This window comes from Ictidomys tridecemlineatus, chromosome 10 (genome assembly GCF_052094955.1).
Source record: "Ictidomys tridecemlineatus isolate mIctTri1 chromosome 10, mIctTri1.hap1, whole genome shotgun sequence".
NCBI lineage: Eukaryota > Metazoa > Chordata > Mammalia > Rodentia > Sciuridae > Ictidomys > Ictidomys tridecemlineatus.
The window spans coordinates 133,146,343-133,159,506 of NC_135486.1; the positions used below are offsets into that span (position 1 = coordinate 133,146,343).

Sequence of the window (13,164 nt, forward strand, 5' to 3'; positions counted from 1 at the left end):
GTTCCTGGCCCGTGGTCCCCGGCTCCCTCTTCAAAGCAGCATTTGGGCACCTCCCTCCCGCTCTCCAGCCCTCCTGCGTCTCCTTGTCAGGAACTTTAGTGTATTGGCTCCGCCCCGGTGGTTCCAAGAGTCCCCCATCTCATGTCCTTGAGTTTGTCATGCCTGCTAGGTCCCCCCCACATGAGCTAACCCATTGGCGGGTTCTGGGGACTAGGACATGGGCATCTTTGGGAAGGGGCCCTGTGAGCCAGACCCTGTGTGAGCTGCAGGCCATCTCCCAAGATGTGAGGAAATTCAGTGTGGTGGCCGAAGGGAGCAGGGAGAGTACCTCTTCCAGGTGGCCTCGGGCTGTGTGACCCTGCACGGTGCTCTCGACCTCTCTGAGCTGAGCTCTGGGAGAGGCTGTGCAGGTGACAGAGCAGGCACCCGCCCTCTTCCCTGGAGCTTCCACCGTCATCAGGTTCTGCTTCACCCAGAGCCGGGCTGTCCAGCGGGACTCTGGGACAGTAGCTCCTGAGCACTTTCAATGTGGCTAGGTGACCCAGGAACGGAATTTTATAAAAGTTAACTGTGGCTAATGTAGATGGCCTATGGCCAGCAGCGCCCACTGAGGTCCTGAGACATTTTCCACCTCGGTCCACTCCGCTGACCCCATGGCCTCCCCCAGAGGGGCCCTGTCACCCCCTACCTAGGCCACTGCCAAGCTCTGAGCTCTCCATGTGGTAATGCCCAGCCACCCACCCACCCATCCAGCCACCCAGTCAGTGGTCACCGTGAGGACATTCATCCAGGATTCTTGGTAGACGTCCGTGGATGTGGGTGGCCAAGTGCAGACAAGGGGGCACACCTCTGGCTTGAACTCCAGCCTGTCCCCAGCTCCCTGCAGCTCAGCAGCAGGTCACTGGACTCCCCAGTCTCCATTTCCCATCCATGAAGTAGGGACAGGAAGCACCCGCTGAGAGGTTGGAGTGTGTGAGTTTTGTCACTGTGACCAAAATGTCTGACGAGAGTGACCAGGAGGAGGGTGTCCATCCTGGGCTCACGTATTCAGAGGTTCAGTCCACGAGGGGCAAGTCCGCGGCTCTGGGCCCCAGGTGAGGTGGCACGTCACAGTGGGGGGCACAGTGACAGCCCTTTCTGTCCATGACAGCCAGGCAGGGGGAGGACTGGGGAGGGGCTGCGGGGCAGATGTACCCTGCGGGGGCATCTGCGTGTGACGGTCACGCTCTCTTCTCTCCTGCCAGCCATGCCACCCTGCGGTTCTGACTTCCTGTCCCTCTGGTTCTAAAGGCTCGGTGGCCATTGGAACAGAACCCAGGCTCCTCCCTGTGGTTAGGAGATGGCCCATGACTGGCCCTGCTTCCTGGGCTTGTCACTAACCATGTCCCCATCCCTCAGTGTCCAGCTACACTGAGCAGCACGCTGCTGCCCACGTTGGGGACTTTGTGGTCCCTCTTGCCCGGCCTGGTGTGCCCTGCCCACCGCCCTTCCCAGGTGTCCCCGAGGCGGCTTTCAGGGCCACCCCTTCCCTGGCCACCCGCCTGCGGTCTCCCCGGCCACCTGGGTGGCTGCTTGGTGCCGGCTGCTGTTGCCTCCCGTGTCTGGAAAGCCAGGCCAGTGTGGAAGGGGACAGGGGTCGTCCCCCAGGCCCCGCCGTCACACAGCCAGTGCTCGGGAGCAGGCCTCTGCACTGCCGGGAACGAGTCCCAACCTGAGCAGCTTCCGTTAAAAAACGCAGCCCCCTGAGCCACCAGCCCCATGACCTCCCTTCAGTGGTGGGTGAAATCAGCCGAAGCTCGAGGGCCACGGGTGGGTGGCAGAGGGCAGCAGAGGGGAGCCGTGAGCAGTCGGGAGAAGCCGGGTTGGGCCGACTCCTGCCGTGGGCGAATGCCACCAGGAGGCTGGAGGCCAAGCGGTGTCCTTGGTAGATGTGAGCCCTGTTCTGTCCATCAGGCAGAGGCCCTGGGCCGAGGGACCGAGGCTGAGAAGGAGCGTGTGGGTTGGGGGCTGGATTAGGAGGACGTGGGCGTGAAATCAGGGGTGGGTGGGGGCCGCCCTATTAGAAGGATGTGAGGGCTGAGGGACTTCCACCAGATTGACAGACTGTGACCAGAGGACCCAATCCGGCCCCCGTCTGCATTTTATAAATAAAGCTTTATTGGAACACGTCCTGGTGTTCACCATGGGCTTTGGCTACAGTGCAGAGCACGTGGTTGCCACAGAGACCGTGTGGCTCACAGAACCCGAAATGGTTGCTGTCCAGCCCTCTGTAGGAACAGTGGGAGGACTCCTGGCTGGACAGTGGGAAGTGGCCAAGTGATTCATGTTTCAGTGGTAGCATGAGTGGTCAAGGTCATGCCGTAAACAACATGTGAGCACAGGGAAGAAGCAGTTTTCTCTGTGTTTACTCCCTAAACCCTCTAAACCTGCAAGGTGAGTGGCTTTATGATGTCCACTTTAGAGATAAGGAAACGGAGGCACAGAGTGGTTAACTGACTTGCCTAAGGTCCAACAGCCACCGGCAGAGCAGGGGTCTAAACCATGACCGTCCGGCTGGGAGCTCTTCTGTGCCATCCTGCCAACTGACGCTGGAGGGGGGAGGGCATTGCTTCTGCTGTGACAGTCGGAGGCGGGGCTTCACTGGGCTTGGTAGGAGGCGTAGGCAGCCCAAACGCCTGAGGTGTGGGTCGTGGGAGGACCAGGACTGGCTGGCTTCGAGGGTCAGAGCCCCTTTGGTTTTCTCACCAAGAGTGAGCACCAGGCTGCGGAGGGTCTGGAGACGGCGTTCAACCCCGGGGGCCGAGAGAAGCCGTACAATATGTAAAATTATGCACCATGAAGACACAGAGCCTTGTTCAAAATTATCAGGAATTTCAAGATGGCAGCCTCGGAGCTTTAAATAGCACAGGGCCTTCCCGGGGCAGTCCTGTGGGCTGCACGGTTACTCATCCCTGGAGCTGGCCCCGTGGGGCCTGGGGTTAACTGCACTGGATGCTCCTCCAGCCACTGGACCGACTAGGAGGACTTGGCAGTGGGGACCCTGCAGGGCCAGGAGGCCATATCTGGTCAAGTCCAGGTCCTCTGGGCAGTGGGAGCTGGACACCAAGTCCCGGGGAAGCAGGACAGGACTTACGGTGCTCAGGTAGGGTGACTTCTGCACCCCCAGCTCCAGGGTGACAGTGCGTGGCCCTGCAGACGCCCACGTGCCGGAGCCCAGGACTCTCTGGCAGAGCCTCCTGGGACAGTCTGTTTGTATCAGTGAGGCCTGGAGGGGTTGAGCCAAGCCGGGGAGAAGCAGATTCCCAGCGCCTGTGTCCACTTCCCTTCTTTGGCAGGGTGGACAGCCACAGCTGCCCACACGGTGGCTGTACACCAGGGGGAGGGGAGGCTGAAGGCGAGGTGGGAAAGGAGGGGACACTGATGTGTGGCAGGAAGACCGCGTTCTGCACACATTGACGGTAAGCACTGCTCTCTGCACTGGTTCAGATCTCAGGCTCAGGACCACCCACATCGGCAGTTTCCAACACCAGTTCCCTCTTCTTCCTTGTGCTCTGATCCCAACCCAGCTCCTTCCGTTTGGAGCAAAATCTGTGGCATATTTTGATGTTAACCTGATTGGACAAATTTATACTACGGTGTAAATGACTGAGTGGCTTTGCTCACTGATCACTGGTTCCCAAGAGCCTATTAAGGCAAGATTCCTAGAATATATGGAACAACTCTGGTGGAGCAGGGCTGGGACCTCCTTTGCCTTTCCCCTTATTAACATAAAAGCATAGAAGGCAGATCATGGGCTCTAGTGTCAAGGGGACCCGAGTTCAAATCCTGTTCCTCTCCCGTTTCCTATCTGTGTGACAGCAGGAGCAATTGTGACCTGGGGTCAACTTACTCAACCTCTCTGAGCTTTGGTTTCCCCAGGCGGATGATCAGGGTCATCAATCACGCCATTGTAAGATGCAAAGGCTTAAATGGTGAGCCCAGTGCCTGGTGCACCATAGTAGACTTTCAAAAAATCCTAGTCCTTCTTCCTGTTCTGTTCTCTTGCCTTAGCAGGTTTCTAAAGAGCTGTGCCTGGGTTCCGGAATAGAGTAAAAGAAAGCTCTGCTTGCGCTGGAATCGAGAGACCAGGCTCTCCATTCTGGCCTTGCTGTGGGACTTGGGGCAAGTTGCTTATGCCCTCTGAGCTAGTTTTGGGTGTGGGGGGGATCAGTCCCTCCTGTAGGAATGGCGAGCAGTAAGAGAATGAAAGAGATTATGCACGTGAAACCGTTACGAAGCCCCTCCCCACGCCTGCAGAAAGAGCAATTCTCCTCTTCAAATTGGAAAAAAAAATAGGCCTTAGTTTTTCCTGTTCAGGAAAATGGGGATAATACCTCCAGTGCCCCCCGTTCTCACCTCACAACCCCCTCTGAGGCCACGTGAATAAAGTCCACTGGGCTGGGAGGGGACCGCAGGAAGGCTGGTGTGACAGGTGTCGTTGTCCCTGACATTAGGTTTTGGGACACGGAGAGCCACAGGACTGGGCAGTGACTCAGGGCACGTGTTTCTCCCTTTTTCCTTTTAGCTCTGAGCAAAGTTATTAATGGGCCCTTGGCAAAAAGAAGAAAAAAAAAGCCTAATTTCTTCATTCCCAAATTAGGAAGAAGAGCAGAGGCCCTGGCTCTGCCCAGAGAACCCCAGGCCAACCTGGGGCAGACGCATTCTTTCCCAGATTTTAAAAAAAAAAAAAAAAAAAAAAAAAAAAAGCTCTTAAAATGGGAGTTTAGGCAAAGAAAGGAAAAGAAACAAGAGCGGAGGGGGAGGGAGGCTGTTGGCCGAGGCCCTGGACGTCCCTTCTGCCAGGAGTTGGGGGGAGCCAGAGCCGCTCTGGAGCCCGTGGAGGCAGCAGTCCCTCCATGGTGCCCCGTGGCAAGCCGACTGGAGAAGGCCATGGTGGCTAAACCCTGCCCGGGTACTCTAGGAGCACTCTTTTATTCTGGTGTGTGTGGGGGAGACCACCAGGGGTTGAACTCAGGGGCCCTCAGCCACAGAGCCCCATCCCCAGTCCTGTTTTGTATTTTATTTAGAGACGGGGTCTCACCGAGTTGCTTAGAGCCTTGCTTTTGAGGAGGCTGGCTTTGAACTTGCCATCCTCCTGCCTGGGCCTCCTGAGCCGCTGGGTTTACAGGCGTGTGACCCTGGAGTGGTGCTCTAGGAGCACTCCTTGGATGAGACGGGTTTCGCCAGCAGGGCATCCTCGGTCAGTCTTGTGCACTTGAGCGTGAATTACATCACCCCATTTATCCTCTGATGCTCACCGGGGTCCTTGGCTAGTCACCTGGCCTTCAGGTGGGATTCCCCAGAGGATGAAGGGGCTTCCCCCCGCCCAGTGGCCAATGGGATACCAGTCCTCTTTTGTAAGAGGAGCTTATGTGACTTTAGGTCCTGCACAGCTCTCCCCTGAGAGCTTCCTGCGTCCTTCTGTGTCTGACACATCTTAAAATGAGACAATCGCAGATAGACGCACGTGGGGACCTTCGTAGCAAAACCCAGGTTTTCTTTCCCATTCTTGTCACCTGAGCTCTTTCCAGCCTCCCCCGGGAGGCGTCGGGCCTGGCTGGCTGTCCTTGGGCGAGTCAGGCCCGTTCTGGGAGCCTCGGTCTTCCCTCTGGGGAGGCAGTGACCACGCGCTCTGCCTGCTCCGGGCACAGGGAAAGGCCTTATCCCAGGGGTCACAGTCCCGTGTCTTTCAGAGGCGAGTCTGGAGCCGGCAAAACGGAAAACACCAAGAAGGTCATCCAGTACCTGGCCGTGGTGGCCTCCTCCCACAAGGGCAAGAAGGACACGAGCATCACGGTGAGTGGCCGCGTGGCAGGAGGCTGCGCCTGACCCAGGTGCAGAGGGCTCTGGACGCTCGGGCCACGCCCCTGTCCAGACCACGCCCCATCCAGACCACGCCCCATCCAGACCACGCCCCATCCAGACCACGCCCCGTCCAGGCCACGCCCCCGTCCAGGCCACGCAGCTCCTGTTGGGCCTGCAGGAGCCTCTCCTGGTCAGTGCCCTCTGCCCTCCACCAGGGCTACCCACCAGGGTGGCTCACAGGGCCCTGTTGTCATTTTGCAGCAGGTGGCGGGGTGTCCTGGCCACCAGGATGTTGGCAGAGCCCCGGCCTCTGTCCTCCCACAGCACCCTCCCCTCCCGTGGTGACGACCACCCAGGTGTCAGATACCGACAGGTGTCCCCTGGGATGGGACACAGTCATACAACTGGGCCACTGCTTTAAGTGGATCTCCGACGTCCCCAGGACTGAGTGCATCTTGGGTGGCTCCTTCCTCCATGTCCCTGACCCCCCAGGGAGGGGCTCTCTCTGGCCCAGTGTCCCTTAGTCCCGTGGGCAGAGCCCCCGCTGTGTGCCAGACCCTGCTGGGGTGAGGCCAGGGGGGGATGCTGTCCTTGTCATTATGAGCTTTCAGACAAGTGGAAAAGAGTCACCAAATCACCCCCGGGACCCCAGGTGGCAGAGGCCAGGGGCCTCCGGCTGGGGCCACGCCCCTAGGCCTCCTCTCCCCGCCCACCCTGCCTCACCCAATCAGGGCTGGGGCCAGGCAGAGGGACTCGAGTCTCACCAGCACCCCTGTCTGCCCCTCTGGGGACAGGAAGGTGGCAGGAAGGAGCTCTCAGTTGGGTGACCTCACTGCTTCCTGACATCTCGGACCTTGTCCTCAAAGTAACTCTGCCCATCACAGCGGCCAGCTTATCTGGAGACCTGGGGTGGACGCCTGTTGTGACTCTGGGGACCAGAGGCCTGGCCTGTCAGAGCTGCACCTGGCAAGTTGGCTCCCAGCCAGCGTGCAGGGACCAATGGCCCCGGGAGTGTGGAGGCTTCCTGCTCCTTCCGTTGCCCTGTGTGAAAACGAGAAGTGACGTTAATAGTGACCAACTTCACCAAGGGCCTGCCACTACCCTACCCATGTAGCACATGTAGGATGTGATCTTGATGGCTACCATTTTAAAGAGTCCACTGTGACCGGCTGTGGTGGTTCACACCTGTAAACCCAGGACTCAGTGGCTGAGGCCGGAGGACCACAGTTGGAGGTCAGCCTCAGTTTAGCCATTTAGCAAGGCCCTAGGTAATTTAGCAAGACAGTCCACTGTGGTCCCTTGGAAGCATCAGGCCACTAGTGATCAGAGGAGGGAGGGGACTAAATGGGAGGGGAACCGCAGAGGAGGAGCTGCGTCCTGCCGTCTGGGGGAGGCCAGGCTGTTTGGGGGGTGAAACACGTACCCCAGCCCGGGTGTCCGTGCGATTAAAGTAACGCTGACATTTGTTCCATGCCGTGCTGTCTGACCGTAGCAAGGCCCATCTTTTGCCTACGTGAGTAACCGAGAGTGTTTCCCTGTCCCGGTGTGCACGGGCAGCACGGAGTGGACTTAGATCTGCATGCCCCTGTCGCACCCACGAGTCTCCCACCCACATCAGCAAGCCCCCCAAATCCCGTCCCGTGGGCCTCCAGGGGTGCAACGTGGGGTGTGTCACCGCCCACAGCACCCCTGGAATCCTGGGTTTTGCTCGTCCAGGATGGACCCTCAGCTCCCATGAGCCCCTCTCCCTGCCCAGCAACATGCCCAGCCCCAGAACCCCTGACCGAACGACCTAGAGACGCCCTCCCATCTGGCGGAGCAGGACTGTCGAGGCTCCCAGCGTAATGGATAGTCGCCGCTCGGCTCTGGCATGCTTCCCGCCCCGCCCCTTCCGCCACCCTCCGAGTTCTGCCCCAGCCCTGTCCCGTGCACTGTGTGTCCCCACGCATGCGTGTGCCGTGTGCCGTGTGCTGTCTTCTGCATGCTGGGTGCTTGACCAGGCTCCGAGGACCAGCTTGGGCGCGGCGCACTAGCTTCGGTGGTGTGGTAAGGCCCCGGCTACGCGGCACGTGACCTGTCCTGCTCGGACCTCTGCACAAGTGGACTCATTGCTAACCTGGAGCTTGGGGGGCTGGCACTCAGGTCAGGGGGTCTTCCATGGCATTGGGAAGAGCACACGCGACCCACGTTAGACAGACCCTGGGCAGCGGTATTGTGGAAGGGAGGAGAGTCCGATTATTTGAGACGGGCTCCTGTGTGACCCTGGCTGAGTCACTTGCCTGTTCTAGGCCACAGTCTCAGTCCATCAGAGGAGGCCTCGAGTTTAAAGCTCCCCTGACAGGACCCCCCTCACCCACCTGCTGGGTCCTCACTTGGGGCGGGCGTGCAACCCCAAGTTAGTGTGGACAGAGGGACTCTTTTTTCCCCAAAGCCCAGCAGGAGGCATGGCGTTCTTGTCATTCTCCATGGCTGGGGCAATTTCCCTGGGGGCTGGGATTCCGTGAGGCTGGGGCTTCTGCTCCTCTGGCTCTGGAGCTGCAGAGGAAGAGGGCATGACGACCAGGCGGGAGCCGCTGGCCTGTCCTGGGACAGCTTCTCGCCAGCCAGCCCTGCCCCCTGGGCCCTGGAGGACAGAGAGCAAGGTCCCCAGAGCCACGCTTCCGGGAGGGAGGATCGGTGGCAGGCTGCAGCGCCCCGGGGCTAGGCAGAGCGGGCGCGCTGCTTTCTCTGCATGACTTACCTGTTGGCCTTTCCTGCGCGTCACCAGCGCCTGGTGCACAGGAGCCTGCAGCGGGGTGGTGGGCTGGGTACGGCCTCAGCTGCATTTAACTGATGGACGGAGCTCGGGCAGCCGGCTTCAGAGCTTTGGCATCCCTGGCGTTAGGCAGTGTGATGGTTTTTGGTGACAGTGACATTGCACAGATGAGTAGGCACTTATCTTTGAAAAAGTAGTCTTTGTAGGGAACGGAAGTCCTAGCCATCAGAAAGCTCTTCTGAGATTGTCAGGTCTGGAGATTGGAGATGGGCGAGAACCTGTGTGTCAAGGGCAGAGTTTGGCGACAACATCTGCCTAGGGCCAAACTGTCAGGATCCAGGTCGCTTTCTCCAATAACTAAATGCCAATGAATTCTAGGGAGAGCTGGAAAAGCAACTTCTGCAAGCAAATCCCATCCTGGAGGCTTTTGGCAACGCCAAAACGGTCAAGAACGACAACTCCTCACGATTTGTGAGTAGCAGAGCCACGTGGGGTTCTGGGAAACGTTTGGGTCCCCCCATCCCGTATCACCCCTGCTGAGGCTGTAGAGCACACGTGTGCAGGGGAATCCGGGCCCCAGGGTAGAGGATACCTCACGGCAGCCTCTCCAGTCCTGCCCTGACCACACAGTCAGTGTCTGTCTGTCTGTCTCTCTCTCTCTCTCTCTCTCTCTCTCTTTTCTTTGAGCAGCTACTGTGAATAAGGCCCTGTTAGGCATTCAACTTTCATAATTCACTTACTATTGCCTGAGCACCTACTGTATGCTAGGTATTTGTATCCAACACTCATTTATTCTGCAAAGCATGAACTGAGCACCTCCTCATGCACACACATCCTTCACCATTTATTTAGCACCTGTTGTGTATATCATTCTGGTAGGCATTATTCCCTGCACCATCCTCTTTTTTTTTTTCATTTGCTAAGTCAGTTTAAACTTGGCACCTACTGCGTACCAGACACTGAACCGGGTTCACAGGATCATGGTGAACAGCTTTCACAAAGCTTGTGTCCTGGTTGGGGAGCTACCAGCCCATGAGGAAGGAGGTGCCATGATCTCACATAAGCTCCTTGAGGCTCCAAGGGTCTCCCCGGAACTCGGGAGGGGGGTTGATGACACAGAGACAAACACTCTTTTATTGTACAAGAGAAGAGTCCAGAAGACTCGAGTTGGGAGAGGCCAAGCCTGGGCTGCCCCTGCCCCTGTAAGCAGGAGCCTCTGTGGCTGCTGGGCCCCCTTGGAACTGTCCCTCCTGGGGCCGGGGAAATGGGGGACACATGGACTCTGCCCACCCAGAGCCGTCTGTGTGCACTCCTGTGCCCATTGACACGGTGCCCTGCCTGTGAATCCCGTTCCCATAACTCGCGGCACGTCCCCTTTCCTGGCCTGAGGTTGGCTTGGGGAGGAGACGGCCTGCCCCGCAGGCTAACGGAGCAGCAGGCCCTGCGCAGGACTCGGGGGATGAGGGCTGGGCATGGGGAGCCTGCCTTGACTGTGGCTCTGCTTTTCGGGAGCGGCCACTGCGCCTGTCAGCCCCAGTGTTCCCACTGACATTGGTGTGGCCATGACGGACAGAGAGTCCTCGCAGGAGCCAGATGAGGTTGACCCGTGGGTCTGTCCGAGTGGCTCCTGCCTCCGTGAGTGAGGCTGCGATCACCGGGCTCGGTGGATACTGGTTCCCTCCGGGAGGCTGCCCTTCTCAGAGGCCCTGAGGGTTGGCCAGGGTCAGCCCCTGCCCCAGAAGACTCCCTGGCATCTCGCTCCCCACTGGGCGGGGTCTGGGGTCAGGGCCCGCGGCCTGCAGCGCAGTGAACCCCCTTTTCCCGTTGGCAGGGCAAGTTCATCCGCATCAACTTCGACGTCACCGGCTACATCGTGGGCGCCAACATCGAGACGTGTATCCTTTGGCCGGGCCTGGGTCACATGGGCGGAGAACGCCCCCTGCGCTCCCCACGCTCTCGAGTTCCTTCCAGAACCTTCCTGCTTGCCTTCCCATAGCCACCGGCCTGGGTGTGTCGGGTTGTGTGAATGCAGACCCAGGTGTGAGCCCCAAGCCGGTGTGGCTCTGGGTGACGCCTCCCGAGGCGGGCGACCTCGGTCGTTTGCCTCTGTGCCCCGCAGGGCAGTGGGCATCGCAGGGTGGGGTGCCCGCCACGTCAGACGACGTGGGTCGACTCTCGGAAAGCTCCCAGCACCAAGTCGGGACAGAAAGGCCGGTCAAGGACCCCTGTCGTGTGACCCACGGCCACACGTGACCCCTTGTCCCTGCCGTGGGTCTGTGACCAGCCTCCACAGGTAGGAAGCCCATGCAGCAGGGCGTGCAGCGCATCTCATCCTGGAGTCTGGACGGTCAAGAGCCGAGTGGGAAAGTTCTGGGCTGGGGACCAGGGCTGGGCTCAGGAGTTTCCAACCCCAGAAGCATCCAGGCGGCCCTCGGGCTCAAGATGCCAGACTCACAGCAGAGCAGGACCCTGGCGGGAGGGACTCCAGTGAACTTCAGCTGCGCTCAGTGCCCCAGAAAAGAGGGCCAGCTGTGGAGTGGTGCTGCCCCGAGTCCAGTCCTCAGCTCGGCCCTGTTGGCCGTGAGGCTGTGGGCAAGTTACTTAACCTCTCTGAGCCTCCACCCTCCCTCTGCTCCCTGCAGAATGGGGGCGGTTCCCTCTCCTACTCTGTGGAGCTATTGAAGCTGATAAATGAGATGATGTATGGGACCCACGACGTGGTATCTGATGGCTGGTGGCCGTTGGGTCACTAACTTGACCTGTGTGCTTTCCCATGGAAATCTGCCAAAGTTTTCTCCAGAAAAGGGACATTTGTGAACTGATTTTTTAAAAATCTTGACTTCTCTGGAGAAGCATCACAGCCATGGGTAGCTCCTTAAACCCAAGTGTGAGAGCCAGGCTCTGTTTGGTCATGCAGGGGGGACGGTCACTTGAATGCGTGAGGTCAAAACCAGCCCGGGCAGCAGAGAGGCCCCGTTTAAAATAAAAAAAAAAAAAAAATTGGCAAAACCTTGATGGCTGAAGGGCCCGAGGGAGGTCATTTCTTCTCTGTGTCCCCAGTGCCACTAGGTCAACTGTGTGGTCCCCTCCCGGGTCATGCCGGGGCACGCACACGTTTCTCCCCTCTGGCCTCTTGTCTCAGGCAGGTCCCCAGACGCTCATCTGCAGCCCCAGATGCAGAGATGTCTGAGATTCGGACTCGCCCCAGAGCCGGTGGCCTCTGTCCACTCAGGACAGTGCTGGTGTGCCTTGCTGTGGCGGTACCGCTGGGCTGCTCTGTGTGCAGTCTGGAAGGTTCTGGGCTCTCCGGGGCCAAGGGCTGAGAAAGGGGCTGTTCTTACAGCGTCGCTGACCCGACGCAGCCCTCCGTCCTGGGACGTGTCAGTCATCTTCTGTCTTTTCCTTCTGTCCCCTTGCTTCTCCCTGAGCCTGGTGACTGCCAGCAGCACCCGGCAGGCTCCCTCGTCCACGGGGGTGACGGTGTCGGAGGACTGGGCGGCCAGCCTGTGGGACACAGGCACCACGGCCCAGCCCTCCAGCCATCCAAGAGCCCGGTCCAGGGCCCGTCATTGTCCCCTCCAGCGCCTGGAGGGACAGGGATGGGGAGAGGTGGGGTTCTGCGAGCACAGCGTCCCCAGGACCCTTGACTCCCCGCACCAGACCTGCTGGAGAAGTCGCGGGCGATCCGCCAAGCCCGGGAGGAGAGGACCTTCCACATCTTTTACTACCTGATCGCCGGAGCCAAGGAGAAGATGAAGAGTGAGTCCTCCAACAGCCGTGGCTGGGCGGCTCGGCCTGTCACCAGGGCACGGGTGGGCGGCCAGTTGTTCAGAAATGGGACCCACTTTGAGTGGCTGGTGGGCAGCTCCTGGCCTTCCCAGAGAGAGAGTGGCTTTTGTTGAGTCATCATTTACTGAGCACCTACTATGTGCCTCAGTGGACGTCGACTGCAATCGGACATCTGCCCTTTAACCAAATCCAATTAGACACACCCGTGCCACCAAGGAGGGCAGAAGAGGTCACCTTGTTGCTCAGTCGACGAACCTTCCCGAGTGTGCAGGGTGCATTCTGATTTCATGAGGAATTCAGATGGTGGGATTAAGGACTTTTTGTCACATGTGATTTGAAAGTGACTTCAAAGCAGCCTTTCTAGGAAAGGTCACCAAACTTTCTAAAAAAGGCCAAATGGCAGATCTTCTGGACTTTGCTGGCCATGTCATTCATGTCACAGTTGCTCAGCTCAGCTAGCGTCTTCAGAAGCAGCCATAAGCTGGACCTAAACCACGCGGTGTGACCACGATACAATGAATCTTACTTGCAGAAATGGGCCGAGTACTGAGGTGTGCTGAGGTGTGCTGGCCTCTGTGGTAGGAAAAATTGTTTTCACGTAAAAGAAACATGCTTCAGGCCAGATTCCAGTAGGTCTGCAGCATATTATAAGCTTGGACCATGCAGTCGTCCAACTGAAAAGAGTAGACAAGGAACGGAGCTAAACACGGGATTGAGCCGTGTGCAGTGGCGCAGTCCTGTCATCCCAGCAGCTCTGGAGGCTGAGGCAGGAGGGT

The 13,164-nt window shown here is 58.7% G+C and overlaps 1 protein-coding gene across 6 annotated transcripts in view; it reads left to right on the plus strand.

Annotated features, from left to right (window-relative positions):
• Positions 1-13,164, plus strand: part of Myh11 (myosin heavy chain 11) — a 90,303-nt gene that overhangs the window by 36,085 nt on the left and 41,054 nt on the right. For 4 of the 6 annotated variants that reach the window (XM_013357878.4, XM_040278333.2, XM_005323695.5 and 1 more), the window contains exons 5-9: positions 5,733-5,835; positions 7,337-7,357; positions 8,978-9,070; positions 10,431-10,494; positions 12,260-12,358. In XM_013357878.4, the coding sequence (XP_013213332.1) occupies positions 5,733-5,835; positions 7,337-7,357; positions 8,978-9,070; positions 10,431-10,494; positions 12,260-12,358 (380 nt within the window). The remainder of the gene's footprint in view (positions 1-5,732; positions 5,836-7,336; positions 7,358-8,977; positions 9,071-10,430; positions 10,495-12,259; positions 12,359-13,164) is intronic. The other 2 variants (XM_021725421.3, XM_021725422.3) reach the window with 1 other exon arrangement.